Raw genomic sequence first — 27870 nt, 5'->3', positions numbered from 1 at the left:
GTGAAATTAAGTTACAAAACTTGCTTTTATTTTAAGACGACAAAGAGGGCGACGGTTCGTATAGAATTAGGTTATTTGTTAAACTCCTATTATAGGGTCAATCCTTAATTTGTTTTTGGTTTTTATTTATGGTAAGTGAAATTAGAAGTTTAAAATTTTTTTTAAAATAATTCACTGTAAATCATGAAAAACTAGTTGTAACTTATTCAAATCAGTATATTTTAGAATATAGACTCATCTGTTAAGATTCTTAGTTTATAAATGTTGTAAAAAAGTAATACTAACCCTTAACTGTGTTCTTCACGCCATTGCCCTGGTCCACCTCTCTCAATAAATAAATTACTTTATTCCTGGTCGGGAAAAAGAATCTACTATTTAAGTCAAGCTAACCGGAAATATTTTTCTTTTGTTTTGAGACTACAATAAAGAATTAATTTTTTAAAAATTTAGAAACAGTGCTCTCCTATATGTAAAAGTTATTCTGGTTAGCCTAAATTTAGACCAACGTAGTAAAGTTTTCTTGAACACGTAGTAAAGTTGGCTTGAACAACGTTGTTTGCTTGAACAACGTAGTTATGTTGGCTTGAACACGAGTTTCACAAGCGGCATGATGCAATGATAAACATTGTCATAAATCTTCCCTATATATAATATTTATTTAAAAATAACATCTATTTTTCAAACAACGATTACTAATTAAGAATATTTCATATATTTTGTTAAAGATATTACTTTAAAAAAAATTATAGATCCAACAGATTTTTTGCTGAAAACTATTTAGAAAAGCTACTGAAGATTATTTAGAATTGAAGTTTAAAGTTTAGTGTTGATTGTTTAGTAAAGCTAAAAACATTCTTTTTATTTAAAAAGAATATCATTGGTAACATGGTAAAAAAAAGCAAGTTACTCAAACGTCAAAAAGTCAAACTTATTTGTATAATATTTTTGTTTTTTTTAGTGCATCGAAGGGGTCATACATTAATTACGTCACGCAAATTTAAACCATTTTTGATCCCCTCATTCATCTTCACAACATCGTAGCACTTTTGTAACAAAGTCCGTATGAGTCGTCCCTTACCAACCCCCCCTCCCTCTTAGAGCGTGACGTAATTTATGGACGACTCCAATACCGAAATAGTTTTTCAATACCTGTATTTCCGTACTGAATAATTTCCATGCCGGTAATATCGGTATATAACCGGTATTGAACTTTTTTCTCTTAAACATATGTTCTACTATAATGCGAGTGACTTAGTTCCATATTTTAAATTGGTATTGGGCATTTAAAAAATTCACTCACGGAAACTGTATTAGGAAGGAAGGGGAATCCAAAATTCAATATTTTTTGTTTAACCAGTTATTCTAATTAATTTTTTTAGAAAAGTTCAAGGAACAATTCAACTTTGCTATTTTTTTGTAGTTGACCTTTTACTTCAATTTTTAACATTTTAAAAACTTTAATTCTATTTTAAAAATATTTAACTAATCTTTAAATATTAGTAATCATTGCAGCGTATTCTGTGCGTGTAAAGTTACGCAACTTTATGTTAAAACTTTGCAAATTGAATTTTGAATTAAAATAAATGCAAGTTGCGTTTTAAACATTGTTATTGTATTTAAATACTATGACTACGGTTAAATCCACTTTAGTTTAAACCATATTCATAGTTAAATACTATGACTATGGTTTAAACAAAAATAAGTCTTAATCAGAGCAGAAATTTTTTTCGATTTACTTTGCAAGAAAATACTTAGCTATTAGTTATGTAAACTGAATTTAGATACCAATTAAAATAAAAAATATTGCTAGTAGAAGTAACAAACTAATAAATAAATAAACCATAAACAAGTAAACAAGTAAATCAAAATTAATAATCTTCTTTAGAAATCTCCCAGTAATTGACTTTATCTTGCAAAGTTGCTTTTACTCATGGTTTTTCTTTGTACTTGTCTTTAATAAAGTCAACAATAAATTATTTTTGAAAATTTTCATTAAATAAAATTGACTGCTCAACAGTCGTAAAAACAGTTAGTATTTACGCATCTAAAAACTTGGATGATTGTATCTTTTTCAAATATAGCTTTGCAAAACTTAGCTATTTTTTTCCAACACAAAATAAATAAGTATTATGGGTTTCGAAAAAGATACAATAATGGAATAAATGATGTATTATGTTTTTAATCAGGTTTTTGCAATTTTTAAAGCAATTACAAACACCATTGAGCTTAAGCGTCGGCGTGGCACTGGTTGCAATCGGCTTCGGGAAATACAAAAATTTCTCGTGGTAATATACTTAAATATCGAAACTATTGCGAAATCAAAATTCATCTATTTTAGAAATATTTCGGAAAATGTGTCTTATTGTTAAAAATCTAAAATTATAAAATAGTTATATAAAAATATAAAGCAGTTAAAACCAGTGACAGTAACAACTGAGACGGAGGGGGTTAGCAAAGAAAGAACTTGAAGCTTAACTTCAAGAGATTAGCTTAACTTCAAGAGATAAGCTTAACTTCGAGATAAGCTTAACTTCGAGATAAGTTCAACTTAACAAGAGATAAGCTTAACTTCAAGACCTTAGCTTGTTCATTTTATACAATTATAAAGCAGCCAAATTACTTGCGAGTCAGATGTCAATAAATATATTAAAAAAGAAACAGCTGCAATGAAGTTATTTTGTGTTTTCACTAGTAATTGCTACAAATTGTTCCTTATATGGTATAGTTTCATGTATAATGCTTAATTTTTTGTTGTGTTTAGAACTGCTCTTAATGATTACGTACTTTTTTAATAAAACGAAAAGGAAAATATCTACCACGGATTCTATTTCGATAATAATAAAGGTTTTATTTAATTTAACGATTGATCGTTTTTGTCAAAATAATCATTTTTATTGAAATTGAAGTAGACGGCAAAATATATATAATAAAAAAAAAATTATTAAGTAATTCGAAATCAGCATAAAAAACTAATTAAGAAAAAGTGAGTAAACTACACAAAACCCAAAAAAAGTTAATTTTGGACCCCCTACTTGTATATGTTTTCTCTATTATTTTCATAATAATAAAACTGGCTATCTCCAATTTACTCTTATTTAATTCTAATTTATATAAATATTTTGTTTACCAAGAACGGTATTCATTAGAATAAATTAAGTTTAAAGCGAAATCATGCACAAAACTCAAATTTTAGTTACTAAACAAATAAACTTTAACTCCTCGTAAAAAATAAGTTCCAACATTATATATTTTTTTATATAATGTTTTAAATATTAGTTAAAATTTCCAGAAAGTTACATCATTGCACTGCTATCAAAATATTAGAGTTACAGCATTCGTTTAAATGATGAACTTACAGCATGTCGAAGCTAATATAAGATAAGTGTTTCTACTAATTTATATATATATATATATATATATATATATATATATATATACTTAATTTGGTATAACTATAGTTATGATAATATAATTATGATGGTAATATGCTTTCTCACCTGTAATGAACCAAGAGCATAAAACCGAAATAAAATTGACAGTTGTTGTACTGGTAAAATGTATTTATATAGAATAAAAATAATAATTCATTAGTAATTCACTCATGAAATAAGTAAATTGACAAAAATTCTATATAACGTTTTAACACATATTTACAAAATAATAATGGCGATTGGGTTTTTAATTTCAAATTTGCTTTCAAAACTGGTTTCACCTAACTTAAAAAACAACTTGAAATCTGATTTTTCTTGAAATCTGAAAAAGATTTTTGCTTTTTCAAGTTGGCTTTTCAAGTCTAACTTGAAAAAACCTAAAAACGGCAGGTTTTCAAGTATAACTTGAGTTCAAGTTCGCTCTTTGCGTTTGCTCAAGTCAAATTTTAGACTTGAAGTATGAATTCAAATTTCAAGTTCGCTTCTTGCATTCCACCGCTAGTTCACTTATGGTCACGAACGGAAGTCACGCAAGTTGAAAATTTGTCGATTTCATGTAGTTATTTTTATGAAAATAAATTACTTGTGAGTATTTCAAGTAAAAAAAAAAATGCAACTCTCTACAACTCATACCTAATATATTTTTGATGAGAAATAACAGTCATTAAATAATTCTGGCTAGAGTAAAGCGTTTTAAAAATATAGTATATTTTTCAAGCATCATTTACACACACACTTACGCCTAAAATCTCTTAACTTGTTGCGTAAGTATATTTGTAAGCAAATAGTAGACTATATCTTGTTATAGTCTATTCGCAAGTAAGAAAATAAACATTTTTCTGCAATAAAATTAACAGAAAATAATAATTTATAATAATAAGTTTTGAAAGCAATTTCAATCTAAAGTAACAATAATAAGTTAAAATTACTTAAATGCAACTAAATTTGCATTCTTTGCAAAAAAAAAGTGTTAATAGAAAAAATAAACTTTATGAAGTACTTTTATTTCAATTTATATTTAAAATTTAAATTAAAATAAAAATTTAGTTTAAAGATTGCTTGTCCGAGCCAAAACCTTTGTCAATGTATTTACACTCCATTGCGTCTATCCATAAATAATTAGTCGGTATATTTAGGCTGCACTGCGCCAAGACATCTGAATAAAAACAGCTTTTATTAGTGAAAACTGGCATATGTACAAATGGTGTAAGTGCAAACTGGCGTAATTGCAAACTTGCATAAGTGTAAAATGACATGAGTGCGAAGCAGTTGTAAAAACTGGCACAAGTTCGAACTAGTATAAGTGCGAACTGGCATAAGTGTACCAAAAGAACTTGAAAACATTGGCATAAGTGCGGATTGGCATAAGAGCAAACTGTCATAAGTGCAAAGCAATTGCAAAAACTGACACAAATGCGAACTGGTATAAGTGCTTCAAAAGAACTTGCAAACATTAGCATAAGTGAAATGGCATAACTACAAATTATAGTTGCAAAAACTGGGATAAGTGCAAATCAACCCAAGTGCGACCTGGCATGAGTGCGTCGAAAGAATTTGCAAACATTGGCACAAGTGCGAACTGGTATAAGTGCAAATCGGCCTAAGTGCAAACTGGCATAAGTGCGTCATAAAAATTTGTTAACATTGTTACAGCGTTATTCATTAATATATGCGCTTCTATTCATTTTTATATGCGCATTTATTCATTCTTATATGCGTGTTTATTCATTTTTATATGCGAGTCAACCACCCATAAAATCTATAATATAATTTTGTATAAACAATAAATAGGCATTTATGTGTTTATATAGATTTATTTAAAATATAAATTAGGTTGTTGTCACTGCTATTTATATAAAAATTGGTTGCCGAGCCAGCGCTGGATTTATGTAACTTCGCATATGGTAATAAAATAAAGTTAAGTTAAACTCAGTAGTTTCCATAATATTTTTAAGTTTCCTGATTACCCAAACCGTATTTTGATGCCTTTCTCCTTGTTTGCAAGTATGCTTAAATAAAGAAAAAAATTCTTCTGGATTAAGCTGTGGCGTGTATGCTAGCAGATACTTAATAGCTATGCCGTGAGAGGCTAGTGTTTTCCGAACAAAAAGACTCCAGTGGAACTTACAATTGTCCATAACCGGCGCTTCCACATCTGCATTCCTAATCGCTGCTGCCTACATTGTAGTAATGAAAGTACAAAAGGAATCTGCATTGCAGCCTCCAATTTTTCTCAAGCCAGCACTCCCATTGTTGAAACAGCACAAATTAAACTAACATTCTTGACACGTGTTTCAGGCAACTGTAAAATTTCTGGTGCACCTCTTAGCAAATAACCATATGTGCTGTTAGTGTGCACATTAAATCCAGTTTCATCCAAATAAATGTTTTTCATTTGAAATTCCGTTAACTTTACTTGGAAATGCGTAGCGTGCATCAATAACTCATGCTGAGTTTTGTTCTTCTTCTGGCACATGCAAAACTCGCTTTCTTCATAAATCTGAGCGTTCGAGTTTTCTATAAATAGAAGGCTGAGACATATTGAAGCCTGCTGCAGAAAGATTTTCTTTTATTGCTTCTTGCGTACAAAGATTTTCTAACATTTTCCCTTGTTTTATGATTTGCACTGCTTTTTTTCTCTTTCATCCATCGGGTAAATATTTGAGTATTAATAATAGTTATAAATATATAAATTTAAATCTAGATAAATCAATATTTAGATAAATTATGATTTAATCAATCAATAAATATAATAATAAAATTAAACAAAGATCTAATACTAAATTAAATAAACTATCATCGAATGTAAAATTTTTTGTCTTAAGTATTTTTAACCTCGTTTACCAGGAAACAAGAGCAGTTTGTTTTGAAAAAACTGCAATCGTGGCAAGAATGTTAGTTTGATTTATGCTTTTTCAATAATGGAAGTGCAGCCTTATGAAATAAAAACTAGAATGCAGATTCATTTTGTACTTTCATTAATACACTGTAGGCACCAGCGATTAGGAATGCAGATGTGGAAGCGCCGGTTATGGACAATTGTAAATTCCACTGGAGTCTTTCTGTTCGGCAAACACAAGCCTCTCATGGCATAGCCATTAAGTATCTGCCAGCATACACGCCACAGCTTAATCAAATAAAACTTTTTTCTTTATTAAAGCATACTTACAAACAGGGAGAAAGGCGTCGAAACACGATTTCGGTAATCAGGAAACTTAAAAATATTGTGGAAACTACAGAGTTTAACATAATTCCATTTTATTACCATATGCGTAGTTACATAAATCCAACGCTGGCTCAGCAACCATATTTTAAATAGTTAGCAGTGGCAACAACCTAATTTATATTTTAAATTAATCTATATAAAAACATAAAAACTTATACAAAAGTTATATAAATTAATTTATATTATATAAAATTATTATATATTATTCAAAAACATAAAAGCTTATATAAAAGTTTATATAAAATTATATTGGAGATTTTATGGGTGGTTGGCTCGCTCATATAAACGCGCATATTAGAATGAATAAACGCACGTATAAGAACAAATAAATGCGCATATAAGAATGAACTAATGCGCAATAAACACGCATATAAAAATGAATAACCCTGTAACATTGGTGAAATGCCATTTTACACTTAAGTTAATATTTGCCATTTTATTCAGCGCACTTTAGCCAACTTGCATTTATGCTAGTTTGCACTTGTGCCTGTTTTTGGAACTGCTTTGTACTTATGTCAGTTCTCACTTATGACAGTTTGCACTTATGTCAATGTTTGCGAAACTTTTTGGCGAGTTCACACTGCTTTAGATTGCATTGCTTTTGCAGTTTTGCATTGCTTTTTGCAGTTTACACTACTTTTTTTGCATTCCGTTGCATGCCAATGTTAGCCTTTTTTTGGCGCACTTATGCCCACTCACACAAATGCCAGTTTGTACTTATGCGAGTTTTTGCAACTGCTTTGCATTAATGCAAAGACTACATTTTTAAAAATCAAAAAAAAAATATTTGTCTTTTCAGTTTTCATTAAATTGTTCATGTAAGGTATAATCTGTTCCCACGTGAAAAACGTGCGAACAATTACTCCGTAAAATTAAAAGTAGCCTTACTTGCAGCAATAAAAAAGTGATATCGTCAACTAAAAGTGCCCGTGCTTTAAACTGTTTGAATGTAAAATTACTAAATGTTAACTATAAGCTACATAATTAAAATAAGAATGTATAAAAACATTTCAATTCCGAAATTGTAGAGTAAAAATAGATAGAGCGAAATAGAGGAGAAAATGAAATAGATGAGAAAATGAAATAGAGGAGAAAATGAAATAGTTAAGGCAGTGCTTATTCTTTTGCTCTTACTTATTTATTGAATAAATATTTTGCAAATATTTTTTCAACATGTTGCGGAAGATCTTTTTTTTGAATAAGATGAAATAAAACTTTAACACAAAAAAACTTTTTTTTCATTCTATGAATTGTCAAACCTTCGGTCGCGTAATAATTTTTTTTTTGTATCAAACACAAAACATTGCCGCAACATTTTGAATCAACTCTGATAGATACACTGATAAAAAATTATCCGATTGTGGCTTTGGAAGAACTTACAACAACGTCATCACTTTAGTTATCGACTATTTGCAACACCAAGGTCAATCTCATCTGTTTTCTAACGGTACACCAGAGAAAGATTTTAAGTCATTCAACAATTTGAATTTTTTAGTAAACTGCAAGCAAAACCTTTTAGCTCTGGTGAATTAATTCAAAATACTGGTTTGTTTCCGCTCAACATAAGGAAAATCAATCATCCTAAATTAAAAATGCTAATACGTTTTCATCTCAATATAAGTTTTTGTTATCTAAACCATCAAAGTCTATACCAGGGTACGGCAGACGTAACTAGTAGTGTATCACAGGGCAGAGTCTTAGGTCCACTTTTCTTCATCATCTATATATACACAATTTACGGTCAGTTAATAATTACTTCCCTAGTAAGTTGTATGTGGGTGACTGCAAAATTATTGCCCCAATTAAAGATGCTTCAGATTTAGACAAGCTACAGCTTGATTTAAATTTTATTACTGAATGTTTACTGAATGTTTACTGAATGTTTACTGAATGTTTACTGAATGTTTACTGAATGTTTACTGAATGTTTACTGAATGTTTACTGAATGTTTACTGAATCGTCTAAAAAATAGTACATGAATCTAAACTACAAAAAATGCAAAGTGATGCATATGGGTAAAAACAACCCTCTAAATAATTACTACATGTTTAATGCTGCAACTTCAACGACCATAAACATTTTGAAATTTGAAAAGGAGCATGATCTCGGCATTACGATTACGTCGAATGGCAAGTGGGATAAATAACATAAAAAGCTAATAACATCTTAGGATAAATGAAAAATTTATTCATCAGCAGAGACGAAAAACTATGGAAGAAATTATATACAGTTTATATCAGACTGCATTTGGAACTCGCGACTCCATCGTGTAATAATTATTCAAAATTAGCAGTAAAACGCATTGAACAACACTTTAACAACTAGAAGAACGCATTTTGATTACATACAACATTTTAAAATTGAAAATAAAATTTACAGAGTTGACTGGCATGTTGAATCATTAACATGATGAACTAATTGACAGATGATGACCTAAGTACGGTCATCATAAACGCCAAGAAAAAACAAATAATGGTGAAACACGTCATAACTTTTTCACTAACAGAGTTGCGAATCCTAGGAACAATCTTCCGAATAATGTTGTTTTTAAAAACTTCGGCTAGTCTTTTTAGAGCCCATTACAATATGTTTTTAGATAAAAAAAAAAAACTTTTACATAAAATGTACAGTGTAATTACCTGCCTACACTGCGAATAGCAGGGCTTGTATTCACGCTCTGCTCCAGGAGTTATCTCTTTACAGTAAATATATACTACACTATACTATACAATCTCAAAATCACATCTTAAAATTTTCTACAACTTTAAAAAAAGAATTAAAAATTGTTTTCTTGTTAAAAAAAAAAAAAATTATTAAAACTCTTAACTTTAATTAATCCACTTTTACTTTTTTTTTTGTTTAAAAAAAATAAAGTTAAAAAAATAATCATTTGTATTTTTTATTCTTTTTCAGAAAAAAAAATCCTTAAGTTAATAAAGATGTAGTTATATATTATTTTGGTTATTTACAAATACGACATTAAAATAAAGTTGATTAAGTTGAAAAGTTGATTTGATTTTTTATTTTATTTAAATTTACTTAGATTTACAATGGAAATATTCTTTGAGCGATTCGAGTCTATTTTTGTGTCATGTTTATTAATTGCTTCGATGTTAATCTACGGTTCTCTTTGGTATATTTTGGTTGGAATAACTATTTACTTATTTGTAAACTTACATTTAAAGACAAGCATATCCCAAGAGGTTTTACAAAGACGGAGCAGCACATTTGTTGTTATAATTGGAGCAGGATTTTCTGGCATTTGCGCTGCAATTAAACTAAAAAAAGAAAACATAAAATTTATTATATTCGAAGCTGCTCCTGACCTTGGAGGTACATGGTTGCATAATGTGTACCCTGGATGTGCATGCGATATTGAAGCGCATTTGTATTGTTTTTCCTTCTATCCTAACCCAAGTTGGAAAACTCCATATGCTAGCCAGTCTGAGATTTTACAGTACTTGAAAAATGTGTGCAACTTTTATGATATTCGCCAACACATGAGGTTTAATACAGCAGTACAAAAGTGTTACTTTGATAGTAAAACGCAGCAGTGGAAAGTAACCACTTCTGGAAATGAAGAGTTTTTGTGCAACTTTGTTATATCTGGCGCAGGAGTACTACATATGCCAAAAATACCTGTGTTAAAAGATTGTGTATTTTTCAAAGGAGAAAGTTTTCATTCAGCAAAATGGAATAAAGAATGCAACTTAGAAGGAAAGTTAGTTGCTGTTATAGGTACTGGAGCTTCTGCAGTTCAAATTGTTCCGAGTATTGCTGATCGTGTAAAAAACTTATATGTATTCCAAAGAACACCAACATGGAGTAGTTTTAATCAAACTCCGTTTTACCCGAGAGGGACACAAACAGTTTTTAAAATGTTTCCTACAATTTTAAAGCTTTTTAGATGGTTAACTTTTGTTAAGCTCGAGATATCTTTCTATGTAATATTCCGAAGTAAATCATATTTAGCAAAACTAATCCAACAGGTAATGAGCAAAGCAATTCAAGATCAGCTACAAAACGAATCTTTAAAAAAGAAAATGGTGCCCTCTTATGATATAGGATGTAAACGAATCACACCATCTAATAATTTCCTTCAAACTTTTAACAAAAAAAATGTACATTTAGTTACTGAACCAATAATAAGTTTAACAGAGGACGGTATTAAGACGGATGAAAACGAGTACAAAATTGATATACTAATTTATGCTACCGGATTCGATGTTGTAGCTTCGATTAAAAGTTTGAATATAATAGGACCAGATGGAGTTACACTCAATGAAAGATGGGGAAATAAACCAAACGCATACTTGGGAATAATGTGTCCGGGTTTTCCAAATCTTTTTTATCTTCTCGGACCAAACACAGTATTAGGTATTTGTAATATTTTATGCAGCGGATAAATATTTATTTCAAAAATTCAGTTTTCAAATAATTTTTTAAAAAAGTTTGTTAATTGTTGCTTTTTGTGTTTTTTTAGGGTTGAGGGTGAGATGTGATTGCTGATGCATTTTTTGTTGTAATATAAGTTTGAAAAATTGGAAGTTTTCAAAATAAGTTTTTTTAAAAAAAGTACTAATGGATTTATTTAATCTTAAATGTTTTTAGGGCACAGCAGTGTTGTTTGGATGATTGAGTGTCAAATGAACTTTGTTTTGGATGCAATTCTTAAATGTACAGATAACGGATTAAAATCTCTTGAGGTTAACATTCTTATCATGTAGTCAACAAATTTTGTGTATAATATTACTAATATTATTAAATAAAAACAAATAAAATAAAAAATTCAGCAATGAGTATTGACGTTATTGTTACTTAACTTTTATAACAACCATTCAATTACTCATTCATTCATTTATGTGAATTTTAGTGTAAATCTGTTGCAGCAATGGCACAGTATTTAAAGTTTAAAATTTTAACTATGGATTGTTTTGGTGTTGAATAAAAATTTTTTAAAAAATAATCACAGTAAGTTGAGCTTAGGAACAAAACTAATCAAATGTTTTTACTTAAACCACGCCACGCCCTCATCGTGCAATGGCCCTCATCGTGTGATGTGATATTTTTAAAAGCCATTGGTGATATCTTAATCAAAATTCATAAAAAAAAAAACATCAAAAAAAAAAAAAAATGTAAGAGATTTTTAAGTTAATAATTCAAATTTAGTGTATTAATTCTAAACAATTCAAGTTAATATTGATTTTATTATATAAGTTGCAGCGGGGTGTATAGTAAATTTTTTGGATAAGTCCAAAAAAAAATATCCTGCCTCCTCCTCCCCCTATTTTTTTGATTAAGACACAACTGAGCGTATTTTATAAATATGTTTCAATAGTTCTTAAACGACTCATAACATCGCTTAAATTCTATTACTGAATGTTTACTGAATGTTTACTGAATGTTTACTGAATCGTCTAAAAAATAGTACATGAATCTAAACTACAAAAAATGCAAAGTGATGCATATGGGTAATAACAACCCTCTAAATAATTACTACATGTTTAATGCTTTGAAAATTTGAAAAGGAGCATGATTTTCATTATTTTCAGCTTTAGTGACCAAAATGGTCACTAAAGCTGAAAATAAGATTTTTGCTAATTAAAATAAATATTTTTAGAAAATACTCAGCTGACGTTATGTATAGGATATGCAGATTATAATTTTTTTAAATATAGAATAAATTTAAACCCATAATATTATTAATAAAATAATATTACAATAAAAGATAAAAATCAAAAAGTAAAGGCGTAGTTTGTAAATGCGTTAGGTATAAAAGACAAAAGACTTCATTATCATTAACTCATAATGACCGACAAAAACCTTGACGCCATAACACTATCTTGCAAAATTTTATTTAATTTTACTGTGGAAAATTTTCATTTAATTGTATTTTATATAACTAATATAAATTTGTAAATAACTTTTAACTATAAACAAATTTATAAATACTTACCAAGAATCAAAAAACTTGTAAAAGCTGTACAATGCTAAGTCATGCTTTTACAGGTATAATGCCCTTAAAAAGACAGTGCCTTTAAAAAGACAAAAAAATTAAATTGCCTATAACTTATCTTAAAAAGCATTAAACAAAAGTTGGGAAATTCAAAAATATAATCAGACCATATAGCTTTCAGAAAAAAGTCAAGTTATAGTGCAGAAATTTAAAATTTAAAATTTTTTAAAATTTTGTTCCAGAAGATTGTTTTTAAAGAAATTTGAGAACATAAAATGACTAATATTTAACATAAAAATATTTAATTTAAGTCCATAAAAAAGAGTCTAAAATGAGTTTTTAGACTCTTATATAAAATAGTAATTGTTTTTCACTTGTTTAATAGGAACATATAGTTTTGGTTGCTTAAAAAGCACTGCTAAAATGTTAATATTTTTGTTTTTTTAAGGGCACCATATATTTTTAACTATTTTTCCAATTTTTTATACTTCTGAATGAGAAAGGTCTCAAAAACAGCAAAAAAACACTTTAACTTATAATGAATAATAAAAAAGGTTCTCAATAATGAAATCTATTGGATTGCGAATCTTCAGTAATGTCTTCTTTATCATTAGACTTTCTAAATAAATTTTTTGTAGTGGTTCCTTTTTTTTGATAAACATTAAGGTAAAATCATAACTGATCATTTACCACCTACAATGCACTTTGATTTACCACATATTGATTTCATAACAACTCGACACATGAGACATTGATTTAGCTTTGCAGCTTTGCAAATGCTGTTGTCTGAAATGGATCCTTCCTTGCATCTACAGAACAGCTCAGTTTCTTCACTCTTTTTTTGTTCTCTGACTTCTTTCTCTTGCACTTTCACTTTTTTTTGAGTTGTTAATAGATTCTACAAGTTTTAGCACATCTTGACCTTCCATGGAGCCATAGACTTGAGTTACCCTTGTAGTTGCTTTGTGCATACCATTACTTTGAGTTGACTTTATTTTTTGGATTGTCAAGAGACCTGGTATTTCATTAAGATTGATGCTTTTTCATGTAAGTCTGTAATCATGGTCTGCAATGACAAACATTTTTCTTTCCAGTTTAAAGCTTTCTCTTTCCAATAAATTTGCCTTTTCGTTTCATAGGAAAACTTATTTTGCTGTTTAGAACTGTTGAAATATCAGTAACGTTAGGCGATGCGGCTTCCTCGACTAAAATAGAAGCTTGGTGGAATTTATCACTTTGCATAAATGCAACATTTAAACTTTAATTAGTAATACCAACCTTGGTACCAGCTTTTTATATCGATTTTGGCGTAGCCTACTTGTCACACATACTTCCGAGAGACAACATAAAGACTTCTCTATTAATTGTTTGATGTTGATTGAACAGATTTTCTTTTGAATTAGCATAGTGTTCATGAAGTGCCTTTTTAATTTGATCAAGTAGTTGTGTTACCCCAGTTGTGTCTGGAGGTAATATATATAAATGTATTTCTTTTTGTTAATGAAATCAAAGTAAGGTATAATGGAAGCGAGAACTGTGACCATTGCTTAGTACAACAACAGGGCGAAGTATTTTTTTTGTAATCAAGTGACTTTCGAATAGTTTATAAAATGCAAGTAAAGATTTGGGATCTTGTGATCCACTCTCTGTTGTCAAATCTAATTAGTTATTTATATTTTGAACAGCACTCAGCGGAGCCATCTGACTAGTAGATCCTTGAGTACCAAATATTACATGGCAGATGCATTTTTCACCTAAAAATAAAATATTTTTAAAAAATGTGTCTGCAGTTTTAAGTAATAAAACACATGTGTTGTCTTAAATTTAGGGTGCGCACCGAGGGTGAGGGAACTTTATTTTGGTAGAAAAACAGTGGGGACCCAGTAAATTATTATGATCTGCCTTGGACATCATGAAATCTCTGTGCGCCTATGCCTAAAGAATATTTATTTTCAAATTTGATATTTTAATAAGAATATAAAATATAAGAATAATATTTTTCAAAAGTAAATTTTAAAGTTTAAAATGTGTTTTAAGTTTAATGTACCTAATAATGACACCATTGGATTTATTGTGACACAGTCACACATTTTGCCGAATCATTTTTTGATATCTTTCACCACGACCATCATATACTAAACCGCTCGCAGAATCATTAACATCAAAGTTAACAAATTGTGGTGTTTCATCGTGATTGAAGATCCGAGACAAGTCAGTTTGCCCGATCCAATGTCCAGATACTTCTAGATTTTCATTAATCATGATGCCAAATTTAATCAGCTTTTTTGGCAAGATCATCTGAAAGTGAATATTCATTAAAATTATTATTTTTAAATCAAAACACATTTGAAAGTTATAGTTCTATATCATTTCTAAATTATTTGAATGAATTTTTTAATTATTGCTCTTAGTCACAGATACAATATATACTACTTACTTTTGTAAATTTCAAAGTTGTTATATATATAAATATATATATATAAATTAAATATATATATATATATATAAATTAAATATATATATATATATATATATATATATATATATAAATTATATATATATATATATATATATATATAAAAATTAGGAATTATATATATATATATATATATATATATATATATATATATATAAAAAAATTAGGAATTATATATATATATATATATATATATATATATATATATATATATATATATATATATATATATATATATATATATATATATATATATATATATATATATATAAATTAGGAATTATATATATATATATATATATATATATATATATATATATATATATATAATATATATATATATATATATATATAATTCCTAATTTTTGATGTTCTTTTTCTTGTAAATTTGGAATTTCGTGGAAATTTGTAAATTTTCTTGTAAATTTGTAAATTTTTCTTGTAAGTTTGGAACAGTGGACATATACAACTGTGGAGACATAAAACTTCTATAGTTTTAATAAATTATATAATTTTTACCTTTCCTTCAAAAGAGCTTTCCTTCCATTTTCAGTCAAAGCAATGACATTTTTTACTCCTTTCATCTTTTTGTTAGCATGATCTCGAATTTTTAACACATTCATAATGAGGTTTGTTAGTTAATTTCTGCTCATAGCTTGCTAAGCACGATTTTTACAGAGTACATATTCAACTACAGTATCTTCTTCCTCAGCTGTTAGAATCATTAGATGTTTTTTCTCATTTCCTGTAAGAACTAGATTATCTAATCACTTATCAACCACATTTTTGCTTTTTATTAATGAAAAATGCTCTGTTGATATTGCAGCAGAACCTCGCTTTCCATTAATTTTGCACCACTCTACAGCTTGGTTTATCTGTTTGTATCTTTCATCTCGGTTAAACTGCTTTACAGCTGCTTCAGATTTATTGCATGGGTTTTTGTAAATAGTAAACCTCCATTTCTGCTAAGCCAAAGGCAATAAACAACCAAGTCGGAAGTTAACTAATGTTGGTACTTGATAAATATAAATATATATATATATTAACACTGGCATAGAGACATGTTGCAGAGGAAGCGTTGCCCGTCTTTTAGTTTCTTCCTTCTAACCTTTAGCTTCTTCAAAAATTCAGTGTTCTTGTTATACTAGATGGAAAGACCACATTATATCATTTAGTGCCTATTATATAACTGAGTTACGCAATCTTTTACCAAAGGCTTAAGTTGGCTTATTTATTATAGCAAAAACCAAGGCTTTATTAACTAGTTTGACCTGTGCGAAATTTGATTGAATTTTGCTTAACTGGCTGAAAATTAAAAATGAGCTCCGAGCTAATAATACTGGTTTAATAAAAAGTTTTAAGGTAGTATGTCATAAATACGTGTAAATCGTATTTATGACAGACTACCTTAACACACACACACACACACACACACATATATATATATATATATATATATATATATATATACATATATATATATATATATATATATACATATATATATATATATACATACATATATACATATATATATACATATATACATATATATATACATATATATATATATATATATATATATATATATATATATATATATATATATATATATATATATATATATATATTTAAACAACTTTAAAAAGTATTCTACACAATAGAGTGCTCAATGTTCTTAAAAGAACAGAGCAATTATATATTAGTAGAAAATCACTTAACTAAATTTTTCCATTTGACACTGTGTTTCATCAACAAAGATTCATCAGAAATGAATGATCAAATTAATAAAACTTCAATTTATACCAAAAATTAAATTACAGGAAGTTGCAAATGTCTTAACTACTGTAAATTTTCACACATTTGTGGAATTTACTGACACTATTATAAAAAGAATTCTTTAGAAATGATTACTTATGCTATTTTTTTAAAATGTTTTTTTAAAAAAGGGTAGTTAATGTAAATATTATTTGAACTCATTTATTTTTATAGTTTTTTAGGAGAAACTTATTTTCGTGCCTACATTTAGAAATTAATTCCGATCTTTTGTTTAATAAGCATTCTTGATTTGCATGTGTAATTATTTCAAATTTTTCTTGTAGGCATAGTATGCATTTTTTGGAAATATTGTTATATGCAGGCGCTGTTTTAAGGATAGACCAATTCAGTATAAAATCATCAATATTTTTTTCTTTTAATTCCCATATATATTTTGACAGCATGGTGTCTTTTGAATACTTTTTATTCTTGAAAGATTGCTTATGATTGGCAAAACGTTTTTTCCATTCACCCTCTGTTATGCCAATATATTGTTTATCAGGTACATTCTTAGAGGAAACAACACATTTATATACCACATTTTTTGATAAACAACTTCCACTCATTGGACAATTGATTTTTTGTTTACAATTACAATTTTCTGTAGTTTTTTCATTTAGGATTTCTTTTTTGTTTAACAAAGCCTTATTGTGACCTTTTATAATTCTTTCCATATTTTTTGTGCAACTGTAGCTAACTTTAATTGTATTTCGATTAAAAATTTTATGTAATTTATTAGATCGCGGGAAATGCTTATCGACCAATTACATTTCTAGTTCTATTTCGTTTTTTTGTATTCTTTTTTTCAGGGTCAAATTTTAGTTCAAAATTTTCATAACCACTTTTTTTTAGGGCATCTTCAAATGACTGTACATTTATTCAATTTGACATTAATGATTTTTACCCGTCAATAACCGCAGATATTTTAGATAAGACTATTGAATTCGCAAAAAGCCACACAGTTATTCCTGATGACACAATCCGTATAATAAAACATTGTAGAAAAACCTAACTTTATTTTAATAAGGAAACTTGGAAAAAGAAAAACATACATGACTGCTTTGATGTAACAATGGGCAGTTATGACGGAGCAGAAATTTGTGAATTTGTTGGACTATACATTTTTGATTTGTTAAGTAAAATAATCAATATAAAAGATTTAGGCCTTTATCGCGACGATGGTTTAATAGTAATGCGTAGAAAATCTGGTCCACAGCTCGACAAAATTAGAAAAGATATTATAAAAATTTTAAAAAATGTTGGCTTTCAAATCGAAATAAACATAAATTTAAAAATTGTGAATTTTCTTGATGTCACATTTAACCTCTCTGAAAATTCATATAAGCCTTTCAAAAAACCAAACGATGAACTATTATATATTAACATTAACTCTAACCATCCACCCCAAGTTCTAAAACAAATCCCTATTTCAATTAATAACAGACTAAACCAAAACTCCTCAAATGAAAATGTATTCAATTCCTCTAAACGAATATTTGAAGATGCCATAAAAAAAAAAGTGGTTATGAAAATTTTGAACTAAAATTTGACCCTGAAAAAAAGAATACAAAAAAACGAAATAGAACTAGAAATGTAATTGGTCGATAAGCATTTCCCGCGATCTAATAAATTACATAAAATTTTTAATCGAAATACAATTAAAGTTAGCTACAGTTGCACAAAAAATATGGAAAGAATTATAAAAGGTCACAATAAGGCTTTGTTAAACAAAAAAGAAATCCTAAATGAAAAAACTACAGAAAATTGTAATTGTAAACAAAAAATCAATTGTCCAATGAGTGGAAGTTGTTTATCAAAAAATGTGGTATATAAATGTGTTGTTTCCTCTAAGAATGTACCTGATAAACAATATATTGGCATAACAGAGGGTGAATGGAAAAAACGTTTTGCCAATCATAAGCAATCTTTCAAGAATAAAAAGTATTCAAAAGACACCATGCTGTCAAAATATATATGGGAATTAAAAGAAAAAAATATTGATGATTTTATACTGAATTGGTCTATCCTTAAAACAGCGCCTGCATATAACAATATTTCCAAAAAATGCATACTATGCCTACAAGAAAAATTTGAAATAATTACACATGCAAATCAAGAATGCTTATTAAACAAAAGATCGGAATTAATTTCTAAATGTAGGCACGAAAATAAGTTTCTCCTAAAAAACTATAAAAATAAATGAGTTCAAATAATATTTACATTAACTACCCTTTTTTAAAAAAACATTTTAAAAAAATAGCATAAGTAATCATTTCTAAAGAATTCTTTTTATAATAGTGTCAGTAAATTCCACAAATGTGTGAAAATTTACAGTAGTTAAGACATTTGCAACTTTCTGTAATTTAATTTTTGGTATAAATTGAAGTTTTATTAATTTGATCATTCATTTCTGATGAATCTTTGTTGATGAAACACAGTGTCAAATGGAAAAATTTAGTTAAGTGATTTTCTACTAATATATAATTGCTCTGTTCTTTTAAGAACATTGAGCACTCTATTGTGTAGAATACTTTTTAAAGTTGTTTAAATATATATATATATATATATATATATATATATATATATATATATATATATATATATATATATATATATATATGTATATATATATGTATATATGTATATATATATGTATATATGTATGTATATATATATATATGTATATATTTATATATATATATATATATATATATATATATATATATATATATATATATATATATATATATATATATATATGTGTGTGTGTGTGTGTGTGTGTTAAGGTAGTATGTCATAAATACGATTTACACGTATTTATGACATACTACCTTAAAACTTTTTATTAAACCAGTATTATTAGCTCGGAGCTCATTTTTAATTTTCAGCCAGTTAAGCAAAATTCAATCAAATTTCGCACAGGTCAAACTAGTTAATAAAGCCTTGGTTTTTGCTATAATAAATAAGCCAACTTAAGCCTTTGGTAAAAGATTGTGTAACTCAGTTATATAATAGGCACTAAATGATATAATGTGGTCTTTCCATCTAGTATAACAAGAACACTGAATTTTTGAAGAAGCTAAAGGTTAGAAGAAAGAAACTAAAAGACGAGTGCTATAACACTTTATAACACTTTAAAGTTCATCATCGACTATTGTGTTAAACTCAACACTCTAATGATCTAGCCATAATAATCAATTGAAAATGCAATTTTTAGGCTCGGTTAAATCATACTTGAAGGTATTGATCAACAATAGTATTTTTTAATGCTTGAATCTTATTCAAGCATTAAAAGATGAGACAACATCTTTTAATGCTTGAATAAGATTCAAACTATAAATTTATCATTATTGCTTGCCTGCACAACCATGTAATTAAAAGAGTTGAATCAAAAACATTTCTCGATTTACACAGTGCAAAAATAAAATCAAAACTTATTATTAACTTCAGTAGAAAAGAAGCAGAAGAGGATCAACGAATAAATGTAATATTGATATTTAAATATATACTTCAAGACAGAAAACAACAGAAATAAAATTTTTTTGTAAAGTACCCAGGCTATGATTTCATAATTCATAAAATCAAAATGTTGTGTAGAAAAGAGCAGCAAAAACATATAAAATTCGTTCATAACTTAAGAAGAAGATAAGGTCCTTTAAAAACAAAGGGGATAATAATTCTCAGAAGTCTCATATGGGGATTAACAATTTGGCTAAGTAATATTTTATACTTAACAAGTCCTAAATCTGGATATAAATTCTATTTTTTTGGGAATCTCAAAGTCCTAAATTATCTTAGAAATGGAGGACCTTATTTTGTTTTGTTTTTAAGCGTGTGCACGAAATAAATGTGAAAAAGTAAATACATAATTTTTTTTCAGTGGTGGTAATAATATATATTTGATAGTGTTTGTATTTTGGTGGCAACATGTAATGTAATGATTTCATGATAACATTTACATGATCTCAAAACAAAATTTTAGTTTTACCATTTAACTTAAAAACAAGTTTTAAAAATGACAAAAGAAGTTGACGTAAAAAAAAAATTTTACACAAGTTTTATGAAAAATCTGAATTTGCTACAATTCAGTAGCAAAAAATTCGCAAATACAGTTCTACATCGTTTAACGTTTTTCCTAAACAAAATCAATCAAATGCAAATTTTTTGGGCTTGGTGATAAGACAAAGTAATGTCTTCTACTTGCCCCGCCAGTGTTTATATTTATAAACTTTTAAATTGTAAAAGTTATTAAATGGCGAAATAAACAAACAATCAAACAAACAAAAATATGGTAATGGAGGAAAGGAGGTTTTTCAAGGCATAAAACTAGTTAGAAAACTGGTCCACAGTTTTATGATAAAATCCAAGCCTCTCACTAAGGGAACGCACAAAAGTATGAGAATTTTCTCATTGTTTTGTTGTAAAATTTTGATATAAACATGTTTTTAAAGCTTTTAAATCACAAAAAGTATCAAACTGTTCTGAAATTCAAAAAAAGCAAGAATCCACGGAAAAAAGTTATATGACAACTATATTTGTAAAAACTTCAGAATTATTGAAGATGATGAAACTTATATGAAGTATAATAGACCAGGAATTTGCTGATGATCGCATCAGCAAATTCCTGGTCTATTGTAATTCCAAATATAGAGAAAAAGCGAATAAGAAATTTTGATACCCATAAAATGATAATTTTGCTATAAAAGCTTTGATTTGGCAAGCTATTTGCAAGGATAACAAAAAATTAGCACCCTATATTTCTGAGTCAACACTTTTTGGTAAAATATATGTTAAATCGTGTTAACAAAAACGTCTTTTACCTCCTACTAAATCACATGATAGTAAACTGTTGATAGTAACCTGATTTATCAAGTCATTTTAGCAAAATTGCTATGGGATGGTATAAAAAAAATGACCTGAAAGTTATCTAAAATAGCAAACCCTCCAAACTACCGAGTATTAAAAATTATTGCAAAGTACTGGGTAAATATTAAACGAAAATAAAAACAAAACAAAAAAACTATGCAGAAACATTAAAGATTTGAAATTTTCATTTAAAAAACATCAAATAGTTTTGATTGTTGTTCTGTGCGCAAGCCTATGTGTACTACCAAAACAAAGGTACGAAATTTTATAATACACCCACAGGAATAAATAACTTTCTTTGAATTATTTTATCTTCTTATATTAATGTATGAAGATTAATACTTAGTTCCCAATAAAAGTCAACGAGTACCTTTTGTTAGTTGTTTTTCTACTTTCACACATATTTCGAGCAGATGCTTAGGAGACGCGAATGTGGCACAAAATACGAAAATATTTGAACATCTTCCCCCCCTTCCCTACCAAAAATTTCTAGATCCGTTACTGCTTTTCTTGTATTAACTCTCTACTTTTTTTTCTTGCATCCAAAAAATGTTATGATAAAGAAAAATATACATTCTTAATATAATATTTGCCAGCCAAACTTTCGAGCAAGTTATTTTTTTTTCTAATATTTATCTTTAACGGTCTAACTTCAATTCGTACTTTCTTTGATGTGCCATATGTATTATAAGTTTCAGTCTTCATTTTTTCATTTTTAACATTAAAATTATTTCATTATTTTTATTTTTTAAAATTTCAAAATTATTTTATTACTTTTATTTTTTAAAATTTCAAAATTTTCATATATTTTATTCATATTTGAAAAAAGCTCATAAATGTCTCTGTTTGACAGAAATAAATTAGTAACGTCCGCAAAAATGATACTCATAAGGTTAGAAGCTTTATTTAAATCATTTATATAGACTAAAAACAAAAGTGGGCCTAGAATAGAACCCTGTGGAACACCACATTTTATGTCAATTAATTTTTCATTTTGAAAATAATCTCCATAGAAAACAAATTGTTTTCTATTTGTCAAATAACTTTTATACCATTTTATTAATTTGCCATTAATTCCATAAAATTTGAGTTTCTTAAGTAGAATTTTGTGATCGACCGTGTCGAATGCTTTTGATAGGTCAATGAAAATACCTAGTGTATATTGTGATCTACCAAATGAATTGGAAATTTCACGAATGAACTGTGTAATGGCTTGTTCAGTTGAACAATTTTTTGCATTAATGCCAATGTTTACACATTGGCATTAATGTTTTTTTTTCCATTCTGAGGCCTTTCATTGTTGTACGCATACTTTTTATTTTTTGATGTATTTTTTGTTTTATTTATTTTTTGTTTGGTGATATATTTTTTTGTTTATCTTAGTTCATATTAGTATTTATATAACAATTCACTTTTTTTTATTATTATTATTGTTAGTACTGTTTAGGTGCATTGTCTGTCTTATTTTAAATATTCCTCTATTAATCTTTATTTTTGTCTTGACAACTGTCAAAATATGCTTTGTTTGAAAAATAATTCTCCTTTGTTCTAATGTACTTCATTTCTTCCCTCAGGCGTTCACTGCTCGTGTGTGACCATTCGGCGAATTTTATATATGTCAGAATTATATATATGCCAAAGTTTATAAATAATATTTATCTTTAACGGTCTAACTTCAATTCGTACTTTCTTTGATGTGCCATATAAACTTGCGAATTAAGCAACATTTTAAACTAAGAGGCCATATTCTAAGTTTAATAAAACACAAATATATAAAAGTGACCGTACATCACTTTTTTAGTTACTGCTGTGGTTCGGTTTTATTTATTTTATAAATAGTTAAGTTTTTTTTTTTAAATATATTCAAGTTAAAACTTTTGTTTGATTTTTTTTGATACGTCCAACGACTTAGCAGACATCCCTTAGACACACCCCTGAGTTGTAATATTTATTTGATAAAGACAATAATTTTTCAAAACTTTTGTATTTAACAACGTTGTTAAAAATTATTGTAAAAACATGAATGTTTTGTTGCACTAATCAAATCGTCATAAACGTAAATCGTTTGGATTGGCTACTTATATAAAACAATTAATGTCCTCTTTGGGAATATGTATAAATAGCGTGTTCATCGAAACCTCGCTTTCTTGAAGTAACCTATCAAACAACAACGGACTCGAACAACTCTTTTACTACTAGCTGTGCTGTACGATATCTTCTTTGTGTTTATCGCATATTTGTATATTCTTATTAATTATAATAAATTGAACTCGTTTTACAATACGACTCTTACGTAAAACAACAGTTCTTGATGATAAAACTTTCTGGACTTTGCGAATTTCCGAATTATTTTAACTATAACTCTATTATTTTATGAAAATTTGTAAGAATAAACTTTTATAAGTAAAATTTCTTTTCGCTCACACACAAACACGCGCGCGCGCACACACACACACACATATATATATGAAAATATTTGTACTAAAAAAAAAAGCTAGTTTTACCATAAATTTTAAATCAATTAAAACATAAACAGATAAATTCATAAAGATAATAAGATAAATAAATATATATACATACATACATACATACATATATATATATATATATATATATATATATATATATATATATATATATATATATATATATATATATATATATATATATATATATATATATATATATATTTCAAGAAAATATGTGGCAAAATTGTTTTAAAATGTGTTTTTAAGGTTTAGAGTTTACAGTTAGGTACCGGATTAAATCATTAGATTGGATCGGATCAAGTTAATTAGAACCATTCAAAGTATTTTAAACTATTCACTCATAGCCAACAGCGAGGTAGCACTCGCCGTAGCTAGCTCCTTGTAGCCACTCTTCTTTTTTAATGTCTTTTTACAAGAACTTTTTATTTGAAGTAGCTTCTTAAGCTTTTCCAAGTTTATCACACGCTCTACATTTTGAATAAACTTTACTGTAAGCACAGCAAAAGTGAATTTGCTACTACGAAATAATTTTCATGAAACAAGAAATACATTTCTTGTTTTAAGAAATAATTATCCGACACTGCAATTTATTTCTAAAAACAAGAAACATTTCTTCCTAGCATTTTATTTTTTAAAATAGGATAATATAGTTCTTGTTTTGAGAAATAAATTTCTGATTACAATGGATTTACAATTTAACTGTGAGTTCTGAGGAGTTGCCAGCAACTGTGAAAGATTTTACAATTTACGTTGCATGCAAAAAGTCTGAGGGAGTCTCATTCGTTGTCATTTTTTCTTACTACAAACTAGAATATCAAAAGTTAACCAGGAAGTGAGTTATACAACTCAAGACTTCGTGGCTGGTTTCTGAAGAATTTAAGCTTTGATTCTATCCGTTTTTACATCATTTTAGACCTCCTTTTTTGGTTGAATAAACAAATTTTGCTATTTCTATGTAGTGATCTCTGTCAGAATATGCAAATGCTAGCACTATGGTTAACGGATCCAAACACCCCTATCGTTTTACCATAATTTTAATTTCACCTCTGCAGCAGACTCATATTCAGTATAATATCTGGCATCATATTCAGTATAACATCATGTATTGGGACATCTGCCAATAGTCTCGTTGATGTTAAAAGTGCAAAATAATGCAAGGGCGAAACTAACTAAAAATAATTTACATCAATACTAACTAAAAATAATTTACAGTCAATTACCTATAGCTTTGTTCCTGTTACTCATTTGTGTTTTGCGTAAATAAATAAAAATAAAAGTATCGAATTGAATTAAATATTTATTTAAGATTATATATACTTTATTAAAATTAAATACATATAAACTCAAAACAAAGTGCAAAATATTTATAAATACAATAAAGTTTTGTAATAAGTAATAATAATATTTACATTTAGTCATTACCCACTTTATATTATGGCTAAATACTTAGTATAAGTTAATTGGTAATACTACAGATTATATGATACTAGCTCTGTTCACTCAGAGTGTAAACAAAAATCACAAATTAAAATTAAAATTAAAAATTGCAGAATCAGAAAACTCGCAGGTCAAACAATACTGGAATTGCTTGACCTGCGAGTTTTGAGAGAGAAATGTCATTTATTTTATTTGACTATTTTATCACTCAGAATAAGAACCTGATTGATTTCGAGGAAATACAACTTAAATTTTTATGTAGCAAAATGTCTTTGCCAAAAACCTGGCTGTAAAATAGCTCCATATTTTTTAAATTTTACCTAATGGCCTAATTTACCTTATGAAATTTTTTCCGCAAGTGCACAATAATCTCTGCAACTCCCTAAAATCTAGTTGTAAATAATTTTAAAATTTATTTAGAAACTAATATGTTTTCGCATAAAGGTATTTTAAAGTGATACAATTTTATCATTACCTATTTCTTAACTTTTTATGGACTATTAGGTTCCAGGATAGATTAAAAACCTTCCAATCTTTGAAATGACGCAAATATATAGCTAATGATTTGTGTGTTTCAATTCACGACGATTGTTTGAAAAAAAAAAATTCATTGAGAAAACAATACCTATTATAACACACGGAGTATTTTAAAACACTCCGTGTGTTATAGTTTGTTCATGAGGTCATTTGTAAATCAATGTCATTTGTCATGATATTCAGGAGGCATTGTCTATGCAATGTCATTGTGCAATTTAAAAATTTTAAAAAGCTTTTTCATAGTATTTTGTTTGAGTCTAATTAAATTTTGTGTGAGAAAAATGTTTTTTTTAGTAACATAAAATTATCGAGATTATTATTGATACACTGAGTAGAAAATATCAATATGTAAACTACTTGTTACATCTTATTAAGAATATTAAATTATCATGATGTAAATGTTTTGTTACATCTTATTAAAATTATTAAATTATCACGATGTAAATGTTTTGTTACATCTTAATAAGTAATTACATCTTAATAAATAAAATGTAACGATACTAAAAATGTAACGATACTAAAATGTAACGATACTAAAAACATTGGTTTGGTAAAAGATACCAATTTTTGTTCACCGTAACAATGTTTTGGTAAAAGATACCAATTTTTGTTCACCGTTACAATGTTTTGGTAACATATACCATATATCGAATTAGAAAGAGTGCACCGTTATAGCTTTTTATAAATGCGACCAAATTGAGATTACCCTTTTTTAAAAAAAATTTTAGTTGTGTATTTTTATTATTAGAAGTTCTCTAATATAAAACTAACTTTTTTATCAAGTTTATTAATTAAAAATATTATATTAATATTCTTTTCAAAATATGATTTTATTCTATTAAAAAATATTTTCTCAGTAAGGATTTCCAATAAAATATTTCCAAACACTTGTATCTTTCCACATAATAAGAAACTCGTATCACAGTATCCACATAATAAGAAAAAAAACTTATGAAAGGGTATTTAGATTAAGATAAGGATAAGGTATTTAGAAGGATAAAGTTAATAAAAATTGTCTTATGAGTTCGGCTTCCGTCATCCTTATTAAATTATAGTGTAAGTGTTCGGGATAAAAAAGTTTCCTCTATGTCAGCTATGAGTATTATTTTACATTTAGATATTACATTTTATTTATTACCTTTTGTTATTACCTTGTTATTACCTTGTTATTACCTTTTATTATTACCTTGATTTTTACTATTACTTATAACTATTACAATTACGTTTAGGTATTAAGTAAAGTTAATGACGAATTTCAATGTTACGTGACGTCCGAGAGTAAAAAACGTCCGTTTTCTAGTTCTTGTGGATCCTGGTATCTCAATAAAGACGGAGAAAACTTTACTCTTTGGCCAAGTCATTTATTAAACTATTGGTGGAGAACACTGAGTGTAGATTTAAAAGAATTTAAAGTTCAATGACTCTTTTGTTTATTCAAAACATACAACAAAAGTAAATATATTAATATATATAAATTTTTTAATTTTATAATTAAAAAACTAATAATTGGATAAATTTAAGAAATATTTTCGCGCAATCCACTGATTTTTAATAAAGTCCAGCATTTGCATGCCACAGAGATATTAATGTAAAATACAATTCAAAAAAATGCCCCAAAGTATGTAGAATTTGCA

General features: G+C 27.5%; 1 protein-coding gene across 1 annotated transcript; it reads left to right on the top strand.

Annotated features, from left to right (window-relative positions):
• LOC136079690 (baeyer-Villiger monooxygenase-like) lies at positions 1 to 27773 on the top strand. Its single transcript, XM_065795875.1, has 4 exons — positions 1 to 131; positions 9701 to 11034; positions 11269 to 11363; positions 27466 to 27773. Exons 2-4 carry the CDS (start codon positions 9708 to 9710, stop codon positions 27655 to 27657), a joined length of 1614 nt encoding a protein of 537 aa, XP_065651947.1. The 5' UTR covers positions 1 to 131; positions 9701 to 9707; the 3' UTR covers positions 27658 to 27773.
• Positions 27774 to 27870: the final 97 nt, after the last annotated feature.

The sequence above is a fragment of the Hydra vulgaris genome, chromosome 04 (genome assembly GCF_038396675.1).
Source record: "Hydra vulgaris chromosome 04, alternate assembly HydraT2T_AEP".
Classification (NCBI taxonomy): Eukaryota; Metazoa; Cnidaria; class Hydrozoa; order Anthoathecata; family Hydridae; genus Hydra; species Hydra vulgaris.
This window is presented reverse-complemented; position numbering and strand designations above follow the sequence as displayed.